At 50.9% G+C, this 23408-nt stretch overlaps 3 protein-coding genes across 6 annotated transcripts in view; 2 read left to right on the top strand and 1 right to left on the bottom strand.

Moving 5' to 3' along the window:
* The window catches only part of Lmtk2 (lemur tyrosine kinase 2), a 90007-nt gene extending 74268 nt beyond the window's left edge, over nt 1–15739 (top strand). For both annotated transcript variants that reach the window (XM_046453684.2, XM_046453683.2), the window contains exons 11-14: nt 349–3307; nt 10589–10721; nt 10945–11187; nt 12050–15739. In XM_046453684.2, coding sequence (XP_046309640.1) covers nt 349–3307; nt 10589–10721; nt 10945–11187; nt 12050–12078 — 3364 coding nt within the window. In that variant the 3' untranslated portion in view covers nt 12079–15739. The remainder of the gene's footprint in view (nt 1–348; nt 3308–10588; nt 10722–10944; nt 11188–12049) is intronic.
* A 1174-nt stretch (nt 15740–16913) lies between these two features.
* On the top strand, nt 16914–20855 carry Bhlha15 (basic helix-loop-helix family member a15). Its single transcript, XM_046453675.2, has 2 exons — nt 16914–17037; nt 17797–20855. The coding sequence occupies exon 2, from the start codon at nt 17851–17853 to the stop codon at nt 18421–18423; it is 573 nt and encodes a 190-aa protein (XP_046309631.1). The 5' UTR covers nt 16914–17037; nt 17797–17850; the 3' UTR covers nt 18424–20855.
* The window catches only part of Tecpr1 (tectonin beta-propeller repeat containing 1), a 29374-nt gene continuing 26817 nt past the window's right edge, over nt 20852–23408 (bottom strand). For 2 of the 3 annotated variants that reach the window (XM_046453671.2, XM_046453672.2), the window contains 3 exons: nt 22803–22909; nt 22570–22689; nt 22173–22418 (listed from right to left, as the gene is read on the bottom strand). In XM_046453671.2, the coding sequence (XP_046309627.1) occupies nt 22323–22418; nt 22570–22689; nt 22803–22909 (323 nt within the window). In that variant the 3' untranslated portion in view covers nt 22173–22322. Of the gene's footprint in view, nt 22419–22569; nt 22690–22802; nt 22910–23408 lie in introns of all 3 variants that reach the window. The other variant, XM_046453674.2, reaches the window with a different exon arrangement.

The following is a 23408-nucleotide window of genomic DNA, read 5'->3' as shown; positions in this document are numbered from 1 at the left end:
TTATATTTTTTCTTTCTTTCTTTTTTTTTTTAAACATTTATTTATTTATCTTTAGTTTTTAGGTGGACACATTATTTTGCTTTTATGTGGTGCTGAGGATCGAACCCAGTGCCTTATGCATGCTAGGCGAGCACTCTACCACTGAGCTACAACCCCAGCCCCAGATGTTATATTTTTTCATTTCTTCTTGAGTCTTGATCTCACCATGAATAAACTCCTTAATATGTTTGGCAGTGATTTAAAGAGTGGAAATGTGTGGGGGTGTTAAGTCGTATCAGGGTTCTTATAAAGTCTATTCTTAAGACAGTTTATCATCATTCTGTTAATGTCCTCTGCCACTCTGTTCAGGTATGAAGTCTTACAGTTCTGCTGGCTGTCACCAGACAAGAGACCAGCAGCTGAAGATGTCCACAGACTGCTGACTTACCTGCGCATGCAGAGCCAGCGGAATGCGGAAGTGGACTTTGAACAGCAGTGGAATGCTCTCAAACCAAACACCAGCAGCAGAGACACGTCAAGCAATGCTGCCTTTCCAATCCTCGACCATTTTACCAGGGATCGGCTTGGTCGAGAAATGGAGGAGGTTCTCACAGTGACCGAAACGAGCCAGGGGCTGAGCTTCGAGTATGTCTGGGAGGCTGCCAAGCATGATCATTTCGATGAGCGTGGCCGGGGCCACCCAGACGAGGCCTTATCCTACTCAAGCATCTTCTTTCCAGTTGAGGTGTTTGAGAGTTCCCTTTCAGAACCTGGGCCTGGAAAACAGGATGACAGTGGCCAGGAGGTCCCCCTCAGGGCCCCTGGAGTGGTTCCTGTCTTTGATGCTCATAACCTTTCAGTCGGAAGTGACTATTATATCCAGTTAGAAGAGAAAAGCGGTAGAAACTTGGAACTTGATTACCCACCTGCACTGCTCACAACCGAAATGGATAATCCAGAAAGGGTTGGAGCAGAGGCATCCCAGTTTCCCACCCTCAGGAACCCGGAATTTGAGGAATCCAGTACAGATGAAGATTTCTTCCAGAGCAGTACAGACCCGAAAGATCCTGGCTTAGCTGAGGATTTACATGTTAACAGTGGCCCTGAGAGCCCGTTCAATAATATTTTTAATGATATTGACAAAGCGGAAGATTTGCCCAGTCACCAAAAAATATTCGACTTAATGGAACTAAATGGAGTTCAAACTGACTTTAAGCCAACCACTTTAGGTTCAAGTTTGGATGACCCCAGCAAGTCAGGAATAGCTTGCCACTCTGACAAAGAAAAGCCTCGTAAGCTTTTTGACCATGAGCCTCTTTGTTTGTCAGAAAATCTTTTGCACCAAGATCACTTTGATCCATTGAATGTTCAAGAATTGACAGAAAACTTTTTATTTCTTCAAGAGAAAAACTTACTAAAAGACTCATTATCTAGCAAGGAACTTATAAGTGATCTTCAAACAGAACTTAAGAATGCCAGTTTTACTGACACTGTTTCAGAAATGTCTCCTAGAAACTCTATAGCTACTGAGCTTAAGCTTAATGAAAAGACACCGGGCTTCCCTCTGTCCCAGGAGAATCTGGGCACAAAGGGCACAGATGCAGGAGTCACGCTCAAGGGTGACACTTTGAGCACCTCATTGCAGTCTTCCCCAGAAGCGCAGGTACCTCCTACCTCTCTCACAGCAGAAGAAGCACTTCCTGATGCCCCCTCAGGTTCACTTCTGAAGCAGGAAGGGACCAAGCCTACAGGTTTGGATGTCAGCACCCCTGAGGACCTTCTCTGCCAGGATCTGAATCCAGACTCTACACCTGCTGAAGTTGAGATTCCCTCCACCAACACCAGAACCTGTGGTGTGGACAGTGGGCCCCAGGACTCAATGCACCCAAGCCAGGAGGTCTTCAGATTAACCAAAGGGGACTCCATTCTTATAGATAATGTTCTTGCTAGTCGGGGGAGTACTGGGAACAGTCTTCCAGAATTGAGACAAAACTTACAAAATAAACTGCTTTCAGAAGACTGTCATGGAGGCAGTTTACTGGAGAAAAACTTGGAAACTGTAGAGACTTTAAACCAGCTAAGTTATAAAGATGCCACAAAAGATACAGGCTTGGTGTCTGCCCTTTCATCAGACTCCACCAGCCAAGATAGCCTCTTAGACGATAGCTTGTCAACACCCAACCCGACCTCAGAACAGTCAGTAGAGACCCCAGACTCCCTGGATTCAGTGGATGTCCATGAAGCGTTATTGGAATCCTTAGGCTCCCACACCCCTCAGAAACTCCTGCCCCCTGACAAGCCAGCAGATAGTGGCTATGAAACAGAGAACCTGGAGTCCCCTGAGTGGACTCTGCACCCTGCCCCTGAGGGCACCTCAGACTCAGACTCAGCTGCAGTGGGTGATGGCAGTCATAGCAGTCTGCCTGCCAACCCGGTCATCGTCATCTCAGATGCAGGTGATGGCCACCGAGGGGCAGAAGGCAGCTCACAGACTTTTGCACCTGTCTCCCAGAGTTCATATCGAGACTCTGCATACTTCTCAGATAATGACTCGGAGCCAGATAAAAAGTCTGAAGAGGTCCCAGGAACCTCCACTTCAGCCTTGGCATTAGCAGAGGACCAGTCCCTGCCTGAGCCAGTCACCCCAGAGCAAAGCCCTGGTGCCAAAGATAGCTGCCCGGAAACCCAAAAGAGCCAACCACATCAAAGTTGTCCATCGGATACGCAGAATTCCAGTCACTTGGAAGTACAAGAAATATTGGAGTCAGTGCAGGCTGAGATTTCCAGACAGACATACCCTGTGGAAGACGAGGCCAGGAGCCCCTTAAGTTTATTGAATTCAGAACTTAGCAGTGACGACTTCGAGATGCAAGAAGATCGCCCCTGCACCATCACCTCCACGGGAACCAACACCAACGAACTCCTGGCATATGCAAATTCTTCGGTGGATAAGTCCTTATCCAGCCACTCTGAGGGCCCCAAGTTGAAAGAGCCAGATATTGAAGGGAAATACCTGGGCAAACTTGCTGTGTCTGGGATGCTCGACCTCTCCGAGGATGGGATGGATGCCGATGAGGAGGACGAGAACAGTGACGACTCGGATGAGGACCTGAGGGCCTTCAACCTGCACAGCCTCAGCTCTGAATCGGAAGACGACATCGAGCACCCTGTGCCTGTGATCCTCAGCAACGATGAGGACAGCAGGCACTTGCGGAGTTTGTTGAAACCGTCAGCATCTGTGGCCATTGATCAGCTGCCTGATGACTGGAAGAAGGAAAAGAAGGCAGTGACGTTTTTTGATGATGTCACAGTCTACCTGTTTGACCAGGTATCTGTTACCTCTACATTATTTTTTTTTAATGTTTACTTTTTAGAAGTAGTTGGACATAGTACCTCAATTTTGTTTGTTTATTTTTATGTGGGCCTGGCACGTGCTAGACGAGCACCCCATCACTGAGCCACAATCCCAGCCCCACCTCTAAATTATTTTAAATGCCTGTATCTATATTAGAGAATTCCAAAACATGTTACAAAGTTGAGTGTGGACTGTGGTCTCTTTTCTAATTACTGTTTCGTGGTAACAGATTGCGATTACCCCAAGTAATTTGGGGTTCCAATTCCAAGAATAGTCAGAGATGTAGTTTGCCCAGGGAATTTGAATTAAATTAAGAGAAGTAGACTTGGATGCTCTTCCTGGATCTCCTAACAGGTCCTACTGAAATCAGTTACCCTTTACAGACTAATTTTTAGAATCTGACAATTGGCAATAACACCCGGCACTTGGGTGCAGGCCTGGAACAGTTGCTGGCACACAGCTCTGGAGACAGCCGACCAGCAGCAGCTCCTGCGGTGTGTCTGGGAGTGTGACGTGCTGGCCCTTCTGCCCCATCCCCTGGCTGCATGCTCTTTGCCCAGTGTGGAACAGGAGGCTTAGTGTGCGACGAGCACAGACAAGCTCCTTGAAAAGTGGAACAGCTTATAACTGAAGTGTTGTTTTTGAATTTGCTTCTGGAGTCAGCTGGATTGTAAGTGAAGCCCGGTTGTGGGAATAGGCCCCATCACTTTCCAGAAGGTGTGGAGACCTTGGCTTCCTTCATGGTGCTGGCTCCTTTTTGCTTAGTTCTTGGAGCAGAGCCCTTGGCAGCATGGCCTCTATGAAGCACCTGCAGTCTCGGCCATGGAGTCTTCCTTTCTGTTGCTCTGTGCTCTGTGCTTTCAAATGCGCCTCTGCAATACAGGAGGTGGAGGTTGAAGGAAAGAAGAGTGGCTTCCTGGGCTCAGCCTGAGCTCTGAGGTCTGCTCCTTCCCTGCTGCTCCCCACCACCTCCACCTGGAGAACCCTGTCAGCCAGCCTGGGAGAAGAAGGTGCCCTTCTCCAAGAACAGAAAGGAGAGGGATGAACACAAGATAGAATCTCAGCATTCTTGGGCCCACCCGGGTTTTTTTGGTTACTTGGTTTGGGTTTTTGTGGTTTTTGCCACTGTCTTAGTATTGGTGTCAGGGCGATGCTGGCCTCAGAGAGTGCTTTGGCAAGTGTTTCTTCATACTCCTGTGGCTTCTGGAAGAGATCATGTAGAAGTGTTGATCTTCCCAAAGAATTGCTTTTGGATTTTGTGGGGTTTTTTTTTTCTTTGTTGTTTTTCTTCTTATCTTTATTATCTTTATTATTTCCTTTCTCCTGCTTATTTTGAATTTATTTTGCTTTTTTCTCCCTGAGTTTCTTAAAGTTAAAAGCTTGGGGTTTGAGACCTCTCTCCTTTTCCAGTATTAGCATTTAATGCTGTAATTTCCCTCTCTGTACCACCTTAGCTGCATCCCACTGTTGTCAGAATGTTATTTTCATTTTCATTCAACTCAAATGATTTTCTGTTTTTCCCTTAAGACTTACTCTTTGATTCATGGATTATTTGTAATATTGTTTAATTTCCAAGGGTTACAGATTTTCTTGTACCTTTGAGTTGCTGGCTTCCAGTTTAGTTCCATGATGGTCAGGAGCATGCTGTGTAGTTTCCATTCTTTTACGCCTATTAGGGTCTGTTTTAGGGCCGGGCTGTGGCCTGCCTGGGTCAGTGTTCCCTGTACCTCTGAATGCGTGTGTTCTCTTCCTGTGGTGGACTGCTGTTCTGTAAACGTCAGGTTTAGTTTGTGGATAGTCTTGTTCAGTTGCTGATTTTTCTGTCTAAATTGTTACTCTTCAGAGTAACTGCAGCTGTGGAAGCTGCAGCTGTATCGTGGGTTTCTGCGTTTCTCTTCACTGATGTCAGTATCGTTGAGTGTGTTACACATCATGTCTGTTAGGCAGGCCCTCTACCCGAGCCACCTCCAAATGGTTCGTGTACATACAGGGTGATCGCATCTTCTTCATCCACTGCCCTTTTAATACTTAACCAAAGTCCTTTATTCCTCTTTCTTTTCTTTTTTGCAGTGCTGGAGATTGAACCCAGGGCCTTGCACATACTAGCCAAGTGCTTTCCCCTGGGCTGTATCCCCGTTCCTTTTTCTAATATTCATATAGCTGCTCTTTCTCTTTTTTTTTTTTTTTGGTGGGGGGGCGAGGTATTGGGGATTGAACTCAGGGGCACTCAACCACTGAGCCACACCCCCAGCCCTATTTTGTATTTTATTTAGAGACAGGGTCTCACTGAGTTGCTAAGTGCCTTGCTTTTGTTGAGGCTGGCTCTGAACTTGCGATCCTCCTGGCTCTAACTTTCTTTTGATTATTGTTTGGTGTATCTTTTTCTTCCTTATGCTTTTAATCTACCTGTAACATTACATTTGTTATGAATTTCATATAGATAGTATATAATTGATTATTTTTAAATTTTTTATTATTTTTTTTATTTGTTCTACTTAGTTTTACGTGACAGGAGAATGCATTGCAAGTATTCATATACAAATGGAGTGTAACATTTCAATTCTCTTGGTTGTACATGGTGTAGAAACGAACCATTTGTGCAATCATACATGTACCTAGGGTTATGATGTCCATCTCATTCCACCATCTTTACTATGCCCATAACCCTTCCCCATCCTCCCCTTTGCCCAATCCGGAGTTCCTCCATTCTTCCCATGCCCCACCCCCCAATCATAGATCAGCATCCACTAATCAGAAAATACTCGTCCTTTAGTTTTTTGGGATTGGCTTACTTCATTTAGCATAATATTCTCCACTCCATCCATTTACCTTTAAATGCCATAATTTTATTCTCTTTTAATGCTGTATATACCACAGTTGTGTATATATACCACAGTTTCTTTATCCATTCATCTGTTTATGGGTATCTAGGTTGATTCCACAGTTTAGCTATTGTGAATTCAGCTGCTATAAACATTGGCCTGGCTGATTTTAAGTCCTTTGGGTAGTGTGCTGATTTTAAGTCCTTTTGGTATGGACTGAGGAGTAGGATAGCTGGGTCAACTGGTGGTTCCATTCCAAGTTTTCTAGAAGAATCTCCATACTGCTTTCCAAGGTGGTCGCACCAATATGCAGTCCCACCAACAATGTATGAGTGTGCCTTTTTCCCCACATCCTCTCCAACAGTTAGTATTGCTTGTATTCTTGATAGTTGCCATTCTGACTGGGGTGAGATGAAATCTTAGAGTAGTTTTCATTTGCATTTCTCTAATTACAGATGTTGAACATTTTTTCATATACTTGTTGATTGAATGTATATCTTATTCTGAGAAGTGTCTATTCAGTTCCTTAGCCCATTAATTGATTGGGTTGTTTGGGGTTTTTTGGTATTAAGGTTTTTGAGTTCTTTATATATCTTGGAGATTAGTGCTTTCTCTGATGTGCATGTGCTAAAAATTTGCTCCCTTACTGTAGGCTCTCTTCACCTCAGTGATTGTTTCCTTTGCTGAGAAGAAGCTCTTTAGTTTGAATCCATCCTATTTATTGATTCTTGATAATTTTTTTATTTTTTTAACTGGTTTAAAATAGGTTTTAAAAAATAAAACCTATTTCAAAAATCTGTCTTTCGTACAGATAAACATAAAAACAATTGTATGTATTTTGGGGGTGGCATGTGATGTTTCAGTACGTGTACATACTGTGTAATGTTTAAACCAGGGTAAACATTTCTGCCTCCTCAAATGTTTATCATTTCTTTATGGCAAAATCATTAAAATCTTTTCTTGTAGCTTTAAGAAATATATGGTTCATTTTCATCATCTGTGGTCACCCTGCTGTAGGATGGCATACCAGGACTTCTTACTCTTCTCTCAGTGCCCATTGATCAACCTTCACTCCTTCCATCCCCATGGGAAAGGTGGGGCCAGGGGCATATTTTTAGAACATGTTTTGTCTGGGTGCAGTGGCACACGCCTTTCATCCCAGCAACTTAAGGCTGAGGCAGGAGGATCCCAAGTTCAAGGCCGGCCAGGGCAACTTAGCAAGGCCCTGTCAAAAAAGGCAGAGGTGGAATGGAAGGGTCTGGGAATATAGATCAGTGGCAGAGCACCCCTAGGTCCAATCCCCAGTACCACAAAAGAAAATAAAACCTATTTTGAAAATCTGTTTTCAGTGGTGTATTTAATTTAGGGGTTTTTGTTTTGTTTTGTTTTGTTTTTTTGGATTTTGGTACCAGTTGCACTGGTATCACTAAGCTGCATAGGGCCTTGCTAAGTTGCTGAGATTGGTCTCAAACTTGTGATCTTCCTGTCTCAGCCTCCTGAGCCCTGGGATTACAGGTATGAGCCACCACATCGAGCTTAATAAAATTATTAATAAGCTTGTATTTAGGTGCCCCGTTTTGTTCTGTTCTTCTGATTGTCTCTCTTTCTTCTTTTAGTAATAGAACATGGTTAATATTAATTTTTATTTATTGTGTCTTTTACTGTGTGTGTGTGTGGTAATTTGGTGGCTGGAGGGTTCCAGTGTACATACTTACCTTTTCAGTCTGCTGAGAACCAGCGTTTCACCACTTCCTTGTGGAATGCTAGACTCTAGCTACTGCCCAGTGCCCCCCCCCACATACACATCACTGACACCCCATCCCAGAGTGTCCTGTGTTTTATGTTAATCATCAGACATATTCGGAAAATTCTGGAGGAGACAAATAGTTGTATATTTACCCAGATAGTTACTACTTCTGTTGTTTTTTATTCATTACTGATGGTTCTGGGTTTCCATTTAATGTCATTTCCCTTCCAATTGGAGAAGTGTGTTTGCCTTTTCTTTTTTTTTTTTTAAATATTTATTTTATTTTATTTTATTTAGTTTTCGGGGGGACACAACATCTTTGTTTGTATGTGGTGCTGAGGATCGAACCCGGGCCGCACGCATGCCAGGCGAGCGCGCTACCGCTTGAGCCACATCTCCAGCCCGTGTTTGCCTTTTCTCTCTTTGCTTCTCTCTCCCTCTCCACCACCTTCCTTCTACCACTCAGGTGCGAAGGATATTTTCTCTGAATATAGAGTTCCATGTTGACACTTCCTTTTCTTTCCACATGCAAAAAAATTTGTCAGGCTGGAATTGTAGCTCAGAGCTCAGAGGTAGAGTACTTGCCTATCACATGTGAGGCACTGGGTTTGATCCTCGGCACTACATAAAAATAAATAAAATAAGATTATTTGGAAAAAAATTTTATCACTTCCAGCTGGGATGTAGCTCAATGTACAATGTTTGCCTAGTATGTCCTAGGCAACCCCCCCCTCCACACACACACGCGAAAGCATCACTTCCTCTGGCCTTCCTAATTGCTCAGGAGACATTTGCTTTGCCCCCCTATAAATAATGTGCCTTTTCTCTCTGGCTGCTTTCAGGATATTTTGTCTTTAGCTTTTAGCAGTTTGTGATGCCTCTGGCATGGATTTCTTTGTGCTTATCCCATTTCAGGTTTGCTTAGCTTCTTGAATCTGTAGTTCTGTGTCTTTCACCAAATTTTAAATGTCTTCAGCCATTATCCTTCCAGTACTTCTTTTTCTCCCAGTATTGGGGATTGAGCCCAGGGACACTCTGCCACTGAGCTATGCCACCAGTCCTTTTTATTTCTTACTTTGACAAAGGGTCTGGCCACATTGCCCAAGCTGGCCTTGAGCTTGCCGTCCTGCTGCTTCAGCCTCCCTAGTTGCTGGGATTGCAGGTGTGGTCACTGCGCCCGGTCCCTTCAGTACTTTTTCTGTACCACACTGTTGTCTCCTCTCCTCTCCTCCTGGGACCCCAGTGTTAGGCTTTAGTACCATCCTCTGCTTTTGTTTCCAGGTCCCCCCACCCTTTGCTTTTGGTTGGATAGATTATTTCTGTTGCTGTATCTTCAAGTTCACTGTTTCTTTCACTATCATCTAGTGAGTTTTTAAATTCCATTTGCAACTCTCTACTCTCATATTTTCATTTTATTATTATTATCTATTCTTTTGCTAAAACTTTCTGTATTCCCATTCATTAAAGTATTTGCCCTCCCTTTTATTATTTTTATATTTTGTGGTGCTGAGGATCTAACCTAGGGCCTCCCACATTCTCTACCACTGAGTTACACCCCAAGCTTCAGCACTTTGAAGTCTTTCAGGTAATTTTGACACCTGTGTCCTCTTGGCATTCATATCTGTCAGTTATCATTTCCCTTGTGAATTGAGTTTTTCCTGGTTCTTTGGATGCTGTGATTTTGGATTCTATCCCTCAGGACCTGTTGTGCAGTCTGTGTTCGAACCTATGGGAGACGGTGGTGTTTTTGTCTGAGCAGGCTTTCACCCAGCTGGGACCAGGCCACACGTTCCAGCCGCCTTCTGTGGTTGTGGTTTCAGTGTTAGTTCCCCTTTCAAAGGCTTCGCTGTGCTGCTTGAACCTGTACCTGTGGATGCTGTCCGTAGCCAGGCCGGGACTTGGTTTCCGCCTTCCCCATAGTTCAGTTTTCAGAGCTTTGTTGATTATTTAGAGTCAGCCCAAGGGTAGGCCTGGGAGCTCCTCACCCAGTTTCTAGGGTTGCTTTTCTGAGTTCCTTCCTCTGTGATAGCCCTGTGCTGTCCACTCCTAGAGCCTCCTCCATTTGGTCCTCCTCCGTGCTTCATGCTTGCTGAACAGGAGGACAGCAAGCTGTCAGCAGGGGTCCCGCCCACTTGCCCTTTGGGGGTTGCCGATGGTCCACGCAGAAGAAGCCTCTCTCCCCTCAGAATCATAGCACTTTCATCCCAGGATTGACTGGGGCTGGGGTGACAAACCAGGGAAAAAGAAAGCAAGCTCCCTGCAGCTCCCTGCGGAGCCTCTGTCTGGATCAGAAACCCCCTTCCTCTGCTGAAAGCAGAACCAAGCCTCTGCTCGAGCCCACTGCGTGGTGGGCAGAGCTGAACCCAGGTGAGGAGATGGTGGAGGCAAACAGGGCAAGTGCATTGCTGGTTTGGTGGCACTTGAATTCTGGGTTTCTTCCCCATCTTCTTGTGTGTCACTTCTCAGTGGCTGTGGAGCGACTTCACACATCCTGCCCAGGTGTCAGAGCTGCATTCACAGGGAGGGGCAGTGTTGGGTTTGTCTCCTCCCACCCAGGACTGAACCACCCTTGCTTTAAGATGCACACTTCAGAGTCAATCCTGATGCGCCCGCCAGCTGGGTACAGCCCTGCTGCTGGCTTGCTCCTGAGGGCGGGCTCACAGGAATTTCTCTTCGGCTTTTCAGGAGACCCCAACCAAAGAGCTGGGACACTGTGGAGGAGAAGCTCATGGCCCCGGGCCAAACAGCCCAGCACCGTCTTCTGACTCCCCCTACCTGAGCAGGTGCATAAATTCTGAAAGCTCCACGGATGAAGAAGGTATTTAGCTTCTCTATCTGACTTTGAAAAACAGAAAAATAGAGCTTCAAATAATGTCAGTGTGTTTGCAGAACGTCATTTGTTGCTTTAAGTGATCTCCCCAGCCTCGAGACACGGGGGATCGGCTGGGCAGTGTCTGGGGACGTGCCAAGCGAGCCTGTACTTTGAGTGCTCCCTCTCTTCCTTATCACAAAGTGATAATCTGGGGTTGACTTATTTCCAGGTGGAGGCTTTGAATGGGATGATGACTTCTCTGCCGATCCTTTCATGTCCAAGACGACAAGCAACCTCCTTGGTTCCAAGCCTTCCCTTCAAACGTCCAAGTACTTCTCTCCCCCGCCACCGGCCCGGAGCACAGAGCAGAGCTGGCCGCACGTGTCCCCCTGTTCCAGGTTCTCCATCTCTCCTGCCAACATCGCCAGCTTCTCTCTCACGCACCTCACAGACTCGGACATTGAGCAGGGAGGTGAGAGGCAGCCTGTGTGTCCTGGGGCCGTGGTGGGGGTGGGGCGGGTCTCCAAACTCCGCTATCTCAACTGTGTCCTCAGGTTACTCTGCAGGCTCATGGCTGCTTGCCGCTGCTGGGCTGGTGACCCCAGCCAGAGGTGGGAACCACCCCAAGGCCACCTGGAGGACTTGAGGAGTTCCCCAGGCAGTGCTCCGCCCCCTTTTCTTCCCCTTTTCTCCTTTTGCTGCTGGTCCCTGTTTTTCCCACAGATCCAGCCTTTCAGAAGGTGCAAGCTGAGAACACTTGACCTGTGGTTTTGAAATTGAGCCTGGTGTACTCTGGCTCTTCCCTGGGGTTGTTGATTTTGCCATTAAGTTTTGGTCTCTGTGATAGAGAACCAGGTGGGAATTCATGGCAGGGGCACATTTGAAGGGGCAATATCTGAACATTTGGCTTCTTTTTCCCTGTACCTAGATTAAAAGATAAATGTTAATAGGTACATTTTTTTTTTATTTAAAGTTTACAGCTCAAATAATAAATGTGAAATATAAAGAGCTGGTATCTGTGTTTGCACTGTTTCGCTTGTGCCGATTAGATAATGCCCGTGCCCAGCAGTCTCCCAGGGGCAGACGTGCAGGTCGGGGCTGGTTTCTTCTGTGCCCTGAGCGTGGACGCGGAGCCACCCTGGGAGCCGAGCAGCTGTGTGTGCGGAGTTGGCGAATGCTGCTCCGAGGACACACGGGGCAGCTCGGGCAGGTGTGACAGCAGATACGAGCCACAGTTCCTTTTCCTGCCAGGCTGGTCAGAGATGCTCTGTACTGTTACTTTTGGGGACAGTTCTTAAAATCCATCGTGTCATGTTGTTTCGTCTCCCAAATAGGCAGCAGTGAAGATGGAGAAAAGGATTAGCTGCTGCAGAGAACTCCACCAAGCAGCATCCCGAGTCAGCCGAGCAGTCCTGCCCACCGCTGGCCACCGTGAGCCTGGGAGAGGGACTCCAAAGGTGAAAGATTGCTGGACCGCCACCGGGCCGGGCAGCTGGGCCCTCTGCAGCTGCACACCCGCGGCCCCTCACACTTGAAGTGCTCGTGGCTGGTCATCCTGGCAAGGTGGCACACTGCCTCCACGTGTGTGGGGGAACCATGTGCACTGGGGTGTGTGTCTGTTTTCTGCCTCCTCTTCCACGTCCACACCTGTGCCTCCTGGTCTGGGTACAGGTGCTGTGGAGGGTGCACCAGGGGAATGGTCACAAGTGAGCCATATTTATTGTTCTTAAAGAAATCACTAATTGCTCTCTGTAATTGCACTGTGGATAAGTGTTCCAAGAGTCCCAATATTGTACAGAATCATAAATTATTCAAGGAAAATACGGCAGGTCAAGCTGGTGCTATTCACTAGTTTGATTTTTTTTAAATAGTTTATTTGCTCTGCATGGTACTTGTAAAGCTTAAATATTTTGAGTGTTATGCCGTCTTCAGAATTGTTGGAACTGTACATATGGTACTCTTTCATAAATGATATTGATTCTGAATGTTAGTGTTTTATGTTCTTATAGGAAATATTTTTGATGAGTCCAAAAATACTGCTCTGTTTTGTTGATAGAATCGAACACATTTTGTCTGTTCTCTATTAGCTGCTTCCCCTGTAGCACACGAGGCCTCTCTGAGCAGCTCAAAGGCCTTGCAGCCTCTCTGTGGGATGCTCCCACTCTGCGCCCACTTTTTCAACCCTTTTGGTAAAAATTGACAGGAGGTGCACCCCGGAACTTGGCTGCAGGTCACTGTTCTCTGAGGCCAGTTTCTGCCATAGCAGGTCAGGCAAGTTGCAGGCAGAGTGTGGCCTCCGCCCCCTTCCCCTCCCCCAGGGGGGCCAGGCTGCAGGGGTTCTACCTGTCCCTCCTCCGAGGCACTGGCATCCCCACGCGTCCCAGTAGAGGGCTCTGGATGCTGGGCACGGTATGGATAATTTTGTCTGTCTACTTTGGGTGTGGTTGAATCAAGCTCTTAAAAAATTTCCAGGGAGAGGGCGTAACTCAGTGGTAGAGCACTTGCCTTGCGTGCCTGAGACCTTGCTTCCATTCCTAGCACTGGAAAAAAAGGAAGTCTCCAAAGCTGATTTCCCCCTCAGAGCCACTCCAAGTCATGGCTGGTGTCTTTGTAACCCAGGAGATAGACTGCACCTTGCGGCTGCCAGGAAGAAAACAGGGGGCCTCAGCAGAGCCCAGCAGCCGATGTGCCCTCAGGGTTATCCTGTGTGACTGTCACAACTTGCGTGGCCCAGGGGCTCCTCTGCACAGCCTTTTCCTTCTTGTTCTCCTCTTGTTTTGAAAGGGACTGAGCATTTGCAGTGCGGCTTCATCACAGGCTGGCAGGAATCAGGAGTCCCTGACCCGAAGCTGCCCTCATCCTACCATCCTTGAGCTCTGTGTTGGCACCAGGAAGTCTCCGATGGCTAGTGTGGCATAGCCGCGCTGTGCTGAGCTAGCACTGATCCTACTGGGGTGGGTCCCCTCACACTGGTCCTTCGCCCCAAATATTTTCGGGTGCTGATCTGATTTCCAGACTCCAGCAAGACACTGGAATGAGTCTCTAGACTGCGGCTGGAGCTGTGACGTCAGCTGGCTCCAGTCCCTGTGCAGAATGCAAATATGGACCTTGGCTGGAGTGTATGTAGGTGGTAAATTGTGACCTTTATTATGAATTCCGATTCACTCTGCAAATTTTTTTCTACTAAGCAATAAAACTTTCCAAAGCAAGAAAATTCAGAATGGAGTCCCCCCACCCCCACCGTGGTGTGACCATAGTGCACTCCGGCCGGGTTCTAGCGCTGGGTCTGGACATGGAAGCAGGGCTTTGGAAGGTGATTTTGCCAAAATGTCAGAACTGAATTTCTTGCTGTGGCAACTTCCTGAGTTTTCTGATTTTTTTTACCTCTATTTACCAGTCTTGGTTGAGAGATAAATGAGATGTGATTATGTTCATTTTTTCAAATTATAGGCTTAAGGAGTTCAGACTTAAGTGACTAAAAATCAAGCAGATCCATAGAATATATAGCCTTCTTACGTAGTTAGCCCAGGATACATTTACTGCTATTTGGGGGCTGTACTTTTTTTCACTATGTCAAGATTTTTTAACAACATAGTTCCCACATTTTTTAATTTTAGGTCTGTATCACTCTCATAATTAATTGCCAAAAGCATTTTATACCTTGAGTTGGGAATGGGGTGGGTTGGATCTTACTGTGGTGTTGCATGGAAGGGAAGACTGTATTTCTGATACACATGTGAGTCAACATGATTTTTTGAAATCTCAAGCAATACAAAGAAATTTAATTCAATAGATTAAAACTTCAACCCATTTTGAAGTGTCAAGCATGCACTTTGTTGTTCAATTCAGGGTTGTTGGGGGGGGTTGTTGTTGGGTTTCTTTATTTCTTTTTATTTTTTAACTAATAAGTTGGTTACCAGTAGTGGGTTTTATGAATGGTACTTGTTCTAAAAAGTTATGCAATGAAGTAAATCATCGGCATTCTCTAGACCAAGTGGGGAGGTTTCTAATACCTGAGGCATTTCCTGGCCTCCTTTGGGTAGCCGTACAGGATGGCTACCATACGACTTGATTTAGATCTTACTTTGGTGGAGTGTGTATGTTTAAATCATGTAATACGAATAATCTAACCGTCATTCCCCTTCTAGCTAGATGCTGATTTGTGTTATCAAACGGCCCTGTCATAAGCAGAAAAAGAACTGTAGAGAAAGTCCTCCCAGATCCTTCTGAGACTCAGATCCTGTGTCTGGGTCAGAAGCCATTCATCTTAAGGGCGAAAGAAGAAAGCTGAATTAAAAACAAATCATCCATTCTATTTTTAAATGTTCAGGCCTGTTTCTATAGAGATGGTTTTATCTAAGAAAAAAATCTTTGTATGTCTTGCCTTTCAAAAACCTCTTCCTTTCACTCATATTTCCTTCCCATAGGGTATTTGTAGAGTTAATGATCTTTGCATGTCTGTCCCGGGGGGGCCTGGCAGAGTTCTCTACTCAGTCGGTCACCTAAAAATTCAGATGCAATGCAAGTGTCATACTCCAAATGTTGGGTTTCAGTTATGGGGGGCTTCAGATCTCATGAGGAGTAGCCTTAAAAAAAGAATGGGCATACAGTTACTTCAGACAGAAATCTCAGAAACAATATTCCTAAGTAGCAGTGCGGTTGGCGCCAGTCTTGGCTGTTAAAAAAGAAAACTCTCTAGCATATAAATAAGTTCTTGAAGATGTGTTGACAGTATTGCGTTACCGACACCGGTCCAGGTCAGCTTGAATGGCTTAGCTGGGTCTGGATGATGGGACTCGTCTACAGATAGAGGCCTGGGGCGATCATACCTACCAGGCCTTTGTACTGAACAGTCAGAAGAGGTTCACGGCAATATAACAGTTAATGAACTTTCAGTTTAAATTGTGTACATTTTTAAATTGTAAGATTTTTACTGTATATTGATGCATAGTGTGATTCAATAAATTGCTTGTAATTTAAAAACTATTTAATATTCAAAATAAATATAGTTATATATTTATAAACTCTGTTGCTTCGTTTATTCTGTGATTTTTCCATCATGCAAGAGTAGGGCGGGGGAGGGTGCCCTGGTGCTGAGCTGCCTTGGAGCGTCTGTCCTTGAGGTCCTCACTTGGCCCAGCCTTAAAGAGCCCCTAGCCACAAGGCTCATCTCCACACAAAACCAGCCTTTCTGCATGGAGAGGGGCATCCCTCTGGTCCCTTACCCCAGGTGCAAGTGTCTAAGAGGTATGTGACAGCCTCCTGCCATAACTATGGCCCATAGGGCTGACTTTAGTCACCTCACGTCCCAGGTGAGACCCTTAGTGTGTAGATGAAACAGACATGAGTCCCCATTCAGAGGTGCCCAAGACATGGCAGCACGGCCCAGTGGAGTTGAGGCTGCCAGCCACATGACAGTCCACACACACAGTCCTCCCTGGATTGGGGCTTGGCCTCTCAGCTCCTGAGCAAGGTGCTGCTTTTAGCATCTTTTCATCCCTTGTAGCAGGTGGCCAGGCTGCCGCCAGGGATGGTGATGCACAGCCCATGAGTGGCAGAGTCGGTTTTGAGCACAAGCTGTCTGCCCCAAATCCAGAAATTGCCAGCCCCTTCCCACCAACCAGGACAGGCCACCAGGAACTACCGATAGCACCACCCCAAGCCTGGGCGTTTGGGGGGCGGCGTGGGAAAGGAAACCCAGGCATCCCCAAGCTCTTGGGGGATGCAGGGTTTACAGCAAAACTTGGGGTGCCCTGGGAGCCAGGGAACCCTAGCCCTTGCTCAAGGATTGTGGCTGCTGTCCTTTAAAGATTCTCTACTAGAGGCAGGAGGATTGCCAGTTCCAGGCCAGCCCCAGCAATTTAGGGGAACCCTGTGTCAAAATTCTAAAGATTAATAAGATTCTCCATTATCCTAGGACGGCTGGCTCGCGACTGGCTGGACTGGCTCCGTGTTCTGAGCCTTAAACCGGAGGCCAGGTGCGGCCCTGGGGCTTCCGCGGGCCCCCAAGGGCTCGGGCTCCCCACCGGGGGAGTGGCCGCCAGCCTGGACTCCGGCTGATCCGGAGCAGCGGGGCGGTGGGTAGGCGGGGGCGGGCTGCGAGCAGGTCGGGGTGCTCGTCGCCACTGCGTGGCTACCGGTCGGGTAACGGAGGCGTGGCCGCCCACCGGCAGCAGGTGCCCAGCGCCCCGCGCGGCCCCGCCCCGCCCCCGCCCAGCGAGTTCATTTACATGCGTCCGCGGCCCCGCCCGGGGCGGCTAAAGCGACGTGTCCTTGTCCCCCGTGGGCACCCTCCTCGGCGCGTGCGGCCGCGGATCCCCAGGTAATCGGGAGGCTGGAGGGGCGTCTGGGTGCTTTGCGGGGAGGGGACCCAGAGGCAGGACCATGTGGCCGCAGAGGGGGAAAACCCAGGTGGTGGCCACCGGGAGCCCGGGCTCCTGTACACGCAGCTGGTGCTGTCCACGTGGTGGGACTGGGGTCTGCTGTGGGGTCCTGGCAGTAATGGTCACCCTCTGACCTGTGACAGCTGCCTTATGTCCACAGTAGTTCTGGTCCCAATATTGTCCCCGAGTGTCATGTAAGGTGGCGTTTGCCTTGGGGCAAACTTGAGGCATTGCAGGAGCCACCCTAAACCAGGGTGGGGACATATCTCTGGGTGGTCTAAGCAAAGTGCCAAAGGTCACCTAAGCTCAGGAGGCACTCAAGGGGCAGTGAGGGGCATGGGACCAGAATAAGGTCCACTGGTCAATGTGAGCCATCCACCCCCTCAGAGAAAGAAGGACATAAGATACAGGAAGGTTTGAGGGTTTGGGGTAAGATCAGACAGATGAGCAGCAGCAGCAGCAAAGGGCTGGGAAGAACACTTGAGGCCACTGAGGTCCAGCCCCAGCCAGCCCCAGGTGAGCTCAGGGCTCAGCACGTGAATGGAAAGGACCCTAGGGTCACTTACCTGCACCAACTGCTGCGCTGCCACTGGCTACTGGTACCATTTCATTGGCAAAGACACGGATGGGATGGGCCATCCTGAATGTCCACTGGCCATGGTGAGTGACCACAGAATGGCCTGTGTTCTGGATTTCAGTTTTAAGGGCCTCCCCTCCCAGCCACCACCTCTTGAGACGACCGGTCTGCAGCCATGAAGACCAAGAATCGGCCACCCCGGCGCCGGACACCACTGCAGGACACGGAGGCCACGCCTGAGGAGCAGACAGCAGACAGGCCCCAGTCGGGCTCAGGGATGGAGCTGACCAAGGGTCTGCGGAGCAGGACCCCCCGGGGAGCTGGGGCACGGGCAGAGGGTGGGCGCCGCCGGCAGGGTCCCAGCAGCCGCCGGGAGAGCAGTGTCCAGCGGCGGCTGGAGAGCAATGAGCGGGAGCGGCAGCGCATGCACAAGCTCAACAACGCCTTCCAGGCCCTGCGCGAGGTCATCCCGCACGTGCGGGCCGACAAGAAGCTCTCCAAGATCGAGACGCTCACCCTGGCCAAGAACTACATCAAGTCGCTGACCACCACCATCCTGACCATGTCCAGCGGCCGCCTCCAGGGCCTGGAGGGGCAGGGCCCAGCACAGGGCCCCAAGCTCTACCAACATTACCAGCAGCAACAGCAGCAATCGGCCGGGGGCACGCTTGGAGCCACCGAGGCCCAGCCCCAGGGCCACCTGCAGCGGTACTCCACACAGATCCACAGCTTCCGGGAGGGCACCTAACAGCCAGGTCCGGGGGTGGGCCGGCAGCGGTGGCCCAGCCAGCCCATCCCAGCCCTGGTCCTCCGTGCTGCAAGCCCCAGACCAGTTGGTGACACTTCACGAGGTTGTGGCCCCAGCAGATCCATCTTCCCTGAATGCTCAGCTCAGCCACCTGCCTGGAGCCGTTTCTTCCAGTTGTCCAGAGACAAGCAAGTGGTCTGGTCTGGGCCATGACCCTGGGCAGCATGAGCCCAAAGCACCTCTGCACATCCCAGGTCCTCCATTTTATCTCTGAGCCAGGTGGACTAGGCATGTGTGGAAAGGCCCTCACCTTCCCAAATGGGCTCTCTCCACCAGTGGGCTGCTCCCTCCTGGGCACAGGGAGATTCCAGAAAAATGTTTACTTACAAGTTTCCCTGGTACTGGTGAAGCCAAGGCTGGAAAGGGAGCCTCCAAGCTCAACCGCAGGGCTACAGGGCCTGGGCTCAGCCTTCTCATTTAGGGTAACCTGAGGCCCTGGGCCCAAGGCCTCCCAGGGAATATGGCAGAGCCAAGATGGCAGCTCTTCAGCCTCTGGACACCCTAATCAGATGATCTCTGATAAAGGGAGCTGGCGGGGAGGAGCTTCCTTCTTCTTCTGGGGTGGGGACTCCTGGGGAGGCAGTGGAACTGGGCTGGAGACAGAGTTGTGTTCCTAAGAGGAGCCCCCAAGCCCCTGCACAGGGGGAGTTTGTCCTGGGCCTCCTGCAGGTCCCCACCCCAGTTTGCTATTCATCTTTGTCACTGATGTGGGGCCACCATCTAATTGGCACAGGACTTGAGGATTTCTCGGGGCCTGTTTTGAGTCGGGGCCTTTGGGGTTTTGTGTAAGGTGGAGCCTGGGATGGCAGGAGCGTCCCTTCCCCCACAGCTTGCTCCCTGATGGCAAGGACTGGGTGGCTTGGCAGCCCCGCTGCCTCTGGTCCTGCTTCCGTCTGTCGGGGCGTTCCTGCCCCACTGGCTCTGCCGGACTCAGCCACTTTGCTGTCAACCCCTGCTGGCATCTCCCCTTCCTTGGCCCTCTGCCCGGAGCTGACCCAGAGTCCCCTGGGAGCCAGGTCCCTCCTGAGCTGCTGTGGGTGGGGGCCACACTGGGCCATGGACTCTTGCTAGTCCACTCCCAAGAGGCAGCCTTGCTCCTACCCAAGCTGGAGGGGCACAGCACCAGACGCTGAAGGCACCAGTGAATTTGGGGTCAGCCCTGGCCATGTGAAGGGCAGCATGTGGCACCCCAAGGAATAGACATTAGCCACTCAATCTTAACCCTCCTGGTCAGGCCCTCTGGACGGTGGCTCTGGGCTTGTTGGTATTGTGTGTCCCTCCTGCCAGTCCCAGTAGGCCTGGTCTGGCCTTAATACCCGAGCTGGCCCTCACCATGGGCTAGGTGGACACTCCAGGTCTTCCTGTCTGCCCCTCACTGTGGAAGGTCAGTGGTCAGGGCATCAACCCATGTGAGCTGAGGTTGGGACAGAGCCCAGTCCTTCCCTGCTGTGGGGGACCTGCCCAACAGCTCACAAGACGGTAGAGGCCTCCTCTAGCTGAGGGGACTCGGGGCTGCAGACCAGCGGCTCGGTTCCAGCAGAGCCCAGGTCAGGGCAGGTGCCGTCCATCCAGTGCCTGCCAGATGCACTAACTATGGAAGCATGAAAGCAGGGGGAGGGACGGTGCCAGCAGAGCTCTGTCCAGGAGCCCCCGCCTGAGACTGGATCTGGGTCACCGCCTTACAGGACAACAGCCTCCTAGCGCTTTCTGCCCTCAGATGGCACCTCTGCTTCCCAGAGACTGACTTGGGCCAGCTGGCCAGGCCTTCTTCACCCGTGGCAGGGGATCTGTACGCCCCTGGACCACACCAAGGATCTTCAGAGGCCCAAGTCCCACTTCAGGATGCCAGATGTTGGGGAGAGGTCAGGGAACAGGTTGGCAGCCAGCAGGCCAGCTGCTGGGTCCCCCTCTACCCAGGCCCTGGGCCCTAATCCCAGGCCAGACTCTTCCATCCTGCAGGGCTGTTTTCTCAAGCCCTTGGACAAGTGGGTTGGAGCCACCCACCTGATCGGAGCCCAGGTCCCCTGGGCCACCAGCTCCCCACCCTCCCCCAACTCCTCCCAGGCAGATCCTGTCACCTCCCACCAGGGCAGTGCAGACGCCAGAACTGCGAGCGGTTTCCATCCGAGGAAACTCAACTGGAACGAACGGCCTGCGCCACCCCTGTCCTCATTGTGGTGAAAAATGCTTCTTAAATGACCCAAAGTTACTCTTATTTTTTTCTAATGGTCCCTTCAAAGTACTAATAAAATGGATGCTGTGTCGTAAAATGAAAATAAAATACTTCAGGACGAACGATGCTCTGGCCCATGAGTGCACGGGCAACTGTGCATCTTAATCAAATGTCTTAATAAAACATCCCATGCCGTTGACAGTGGTGCGAGTTTTTACTGAATAAAGCATCCCAGGGATCAAGACAGTGATGCTGAGCAGGTGAACCGTTGGTGCTGAGCAGCAAGAGGCCATGTCACTCTGGAGAGGGGGCAGAGTGACACCCAGTGCCTCGCTGAGAGCCACCTACAGACAGCAAGTCACAGCAGAAACATACATGTCACATTGGGGGGAACAAACCACGATGCCCACTCAGGCCCAACATGGAGACAAGCGGAGGGTCAGCCCAGGGCCACTCCATCGTTCCCCTGGGCGCCATACCCAGGCTCACCAGGTCCCCACCTCCAGGAACTGTGAACACCAGGTCCTCGAATGCATGTGGGAGGGGATCCCCCAAGGAGCCCCCCCCAAGAAGACCATGCTTAGGGTCGGCTTCTGGTGACAAACCCTCCACAGCAAACTGGAATCCCAGATGACTGCAGAGCCGACCCCTCCTGACCACAGACAGACAGACGGGGAGCCAGTCAGGAGCCCGGCTACTCAAGCCACCTCAGAAGGCGCGTGGACAGGACATGGCTCTGGTCACCTCCCACGCACAGTGTCCAGCTGTAGGAAGTGACTGGAGACATCGCCTAAGGGGCACACAGGGGCAGCCGGCAGCACGGAGGCTACCCAGGGCAAGGGCCACTGGCTAAGCACTTCTCCTGGCCTGGCACAGCAGGGCTCTCACATCAGGGCGGAAGGCACCTTCTCCCTGTCCTGGGGGCAGGACAGCTGGGGGGATCCTGTCCATACCCTGCCCACAGCAGTCTTGCCTCCCACAATGTTGGGGGGCCCAGGACACTGCTCCCCTCTACCTGGCCACCCTGCAACAGGATCCCAGATCCTCCATATGAGGGGCCTCCCCGACCATGGAAGGTTCTTGAGGTGACCGCACTTGGGCACATCTCCATGCACCCAGCAGGCCCAGCTCACCTGGGGAAGGCCCTCCACTTGAGCATTCATCTCCAGCTCACCACCTCTGTTTCACTTTCCAAACTAGATCTGCTTCTAAACCCTGCTCTGAAGAATGACCACAGCCCGTGGCAGGGGGTCCAGAGCCCTGCAGCCATTTCTCTTGGGGCAGGGCAGGGCCCAGATGCCATCTGGGGCACCTGGCTCAGAAGGGTTCCTCCCTGGCTCTGCTCCCAGGGCCAGAGTTCCTGGTGAGCTCCGAGCTCCAGGCTCAGGGCCTGGGCAGGTGGACAGCGCAGGGCAAGGAGCAGATGGGACAGGCGGGGGCCCAGGGCCCCTCCCCGCGCCACAGCTCTCCTGGCAGACGGGGGACACGTGTGGGCTTCACACCCTGGCACTTCAGCCTGCGCCTCTGAAGGGGCCACGACCCGCCAGGTGCCCTCCTGAGTCGTCCTGACGATGTCTTCTCGCGGGGCACTCTTCAGCACAGAAGGGCTCAAGCCTGATCCTCAAGCCTGTCACCATCCCAGCCTCCAGGTGACTGGGCGGCAGCCTCAGCAGCAGACAGGGCCGTGGGCCTCCTGCTCCTGGGACACGCTCCGGATGGCCTTGGTGGCATTGGCCCGGACAGATATGTGGTCCCAGCCTCCCTGGGAGGAGAAGCCACATCAGCCAGGCCTCAGGACCCCCAAGGGGCCCTGCTGGGGGCCTCCCCACACCCCTAGGTCAGGTCCCAGCTGGGCTGGCCAGCTCAATGGCTCCGCCTCAGGAGGGCGTACAGCAGGGTGGCCACACACTCACCCCGATGCCGTAGTCCCAGCCCTGCCCCTTGGGCTCTCGGGGCTGCACGCCTGTGCGGTGACACACCGTCCCCCGGCTCAGCCCATGGCTGCCCTGGACTTTGTTGGCGATGACCCAGACCTGGAACACAGGCCCGGTGAAGCCGGCCCAGCTGCAGTGGGTCAGCTGGGGTGGGAGTGGGGAGGCCAGGGAGGGAGCCCAGAGACCCCAGCACCCGCCACCCCCTTCCCCACCTGGTCCAGGGGCCCCACGGACACTCTGCGCACGTTGTTGGACACATGCTCCCAGCTGGAGCCCTGCGGGTAACTGGGTGTGATCCCTCCGCGGAACCACAGGTTCCCTGGGGAGAGAAGCAGAGAGTCAGGGCCCCTCCTGGGGTGCAGCGGGTCGGGGAGCCTGGGGAGGAGGCGCCCGCTGCTCCTTCACACCCCGCACTCGCTGACCCACAGCAGGGCCTGGGCGGTGTCCAGCTCTGCCCTTTCCACACCCGGGTTCCCTGGCTTCATAATCGTCCCATTGTGCTGGGCGGCGCTGGGGCTGTCACCTCTCCCTACTGAGGTACAAACTGAGGGCAAAGAGTTCTAAACAAACAGAATGGAGAACCGGATCTGGAGAAGCACCTGGGCTCAGGTCTGCACTCTGCCTCCTCCTGGCATCTCCTCACCCGTAACCACGACGGGACCTTGAAGGGAACTGGCCAGAGGCCTGCCTAAGGTGACCAGGCAAGGGTCAGGGATGGCAAGAGCCAGCCTGTGTTTCCTGTGAGGCTCCCATGTCACAGACCTCAATGGAATCTTCTAGAAGATGCTCCTGGTGCTAGCCCTGCCATGCTGTCACCC

Source organism: Marmota monax, unplaced genomic scaffold, assembly GCF_021218885.2.
Source record: "Marmota monax isolate L192 unplaced genomic scaffold, Marmota_monax_Labrador192_F-V1.1 WCK01_AAM20220418_F8-fsc00148, whole genome shotgun sequence".
Lineage (NCBI taxonomy): Eukaryota > Metazoa > Chordata > Mammalia > Rodentia > Sciuridae > Marmota > Marmota monax.
Note: the sequence above shows the minus strand (reverse complement) of the source record. Positions and strands in the feature narration are given on the sequence as shown.

What these genes read in the sequence shown, in the direction of transcription:
- Bhlha15 (XM_046453675.2), top strand. Translation starts at nt 17,851, where the DNA reads ATGAAGACCAAGAATCGGCCACCCCGGCGCCGGACACCACTGCAGGAC.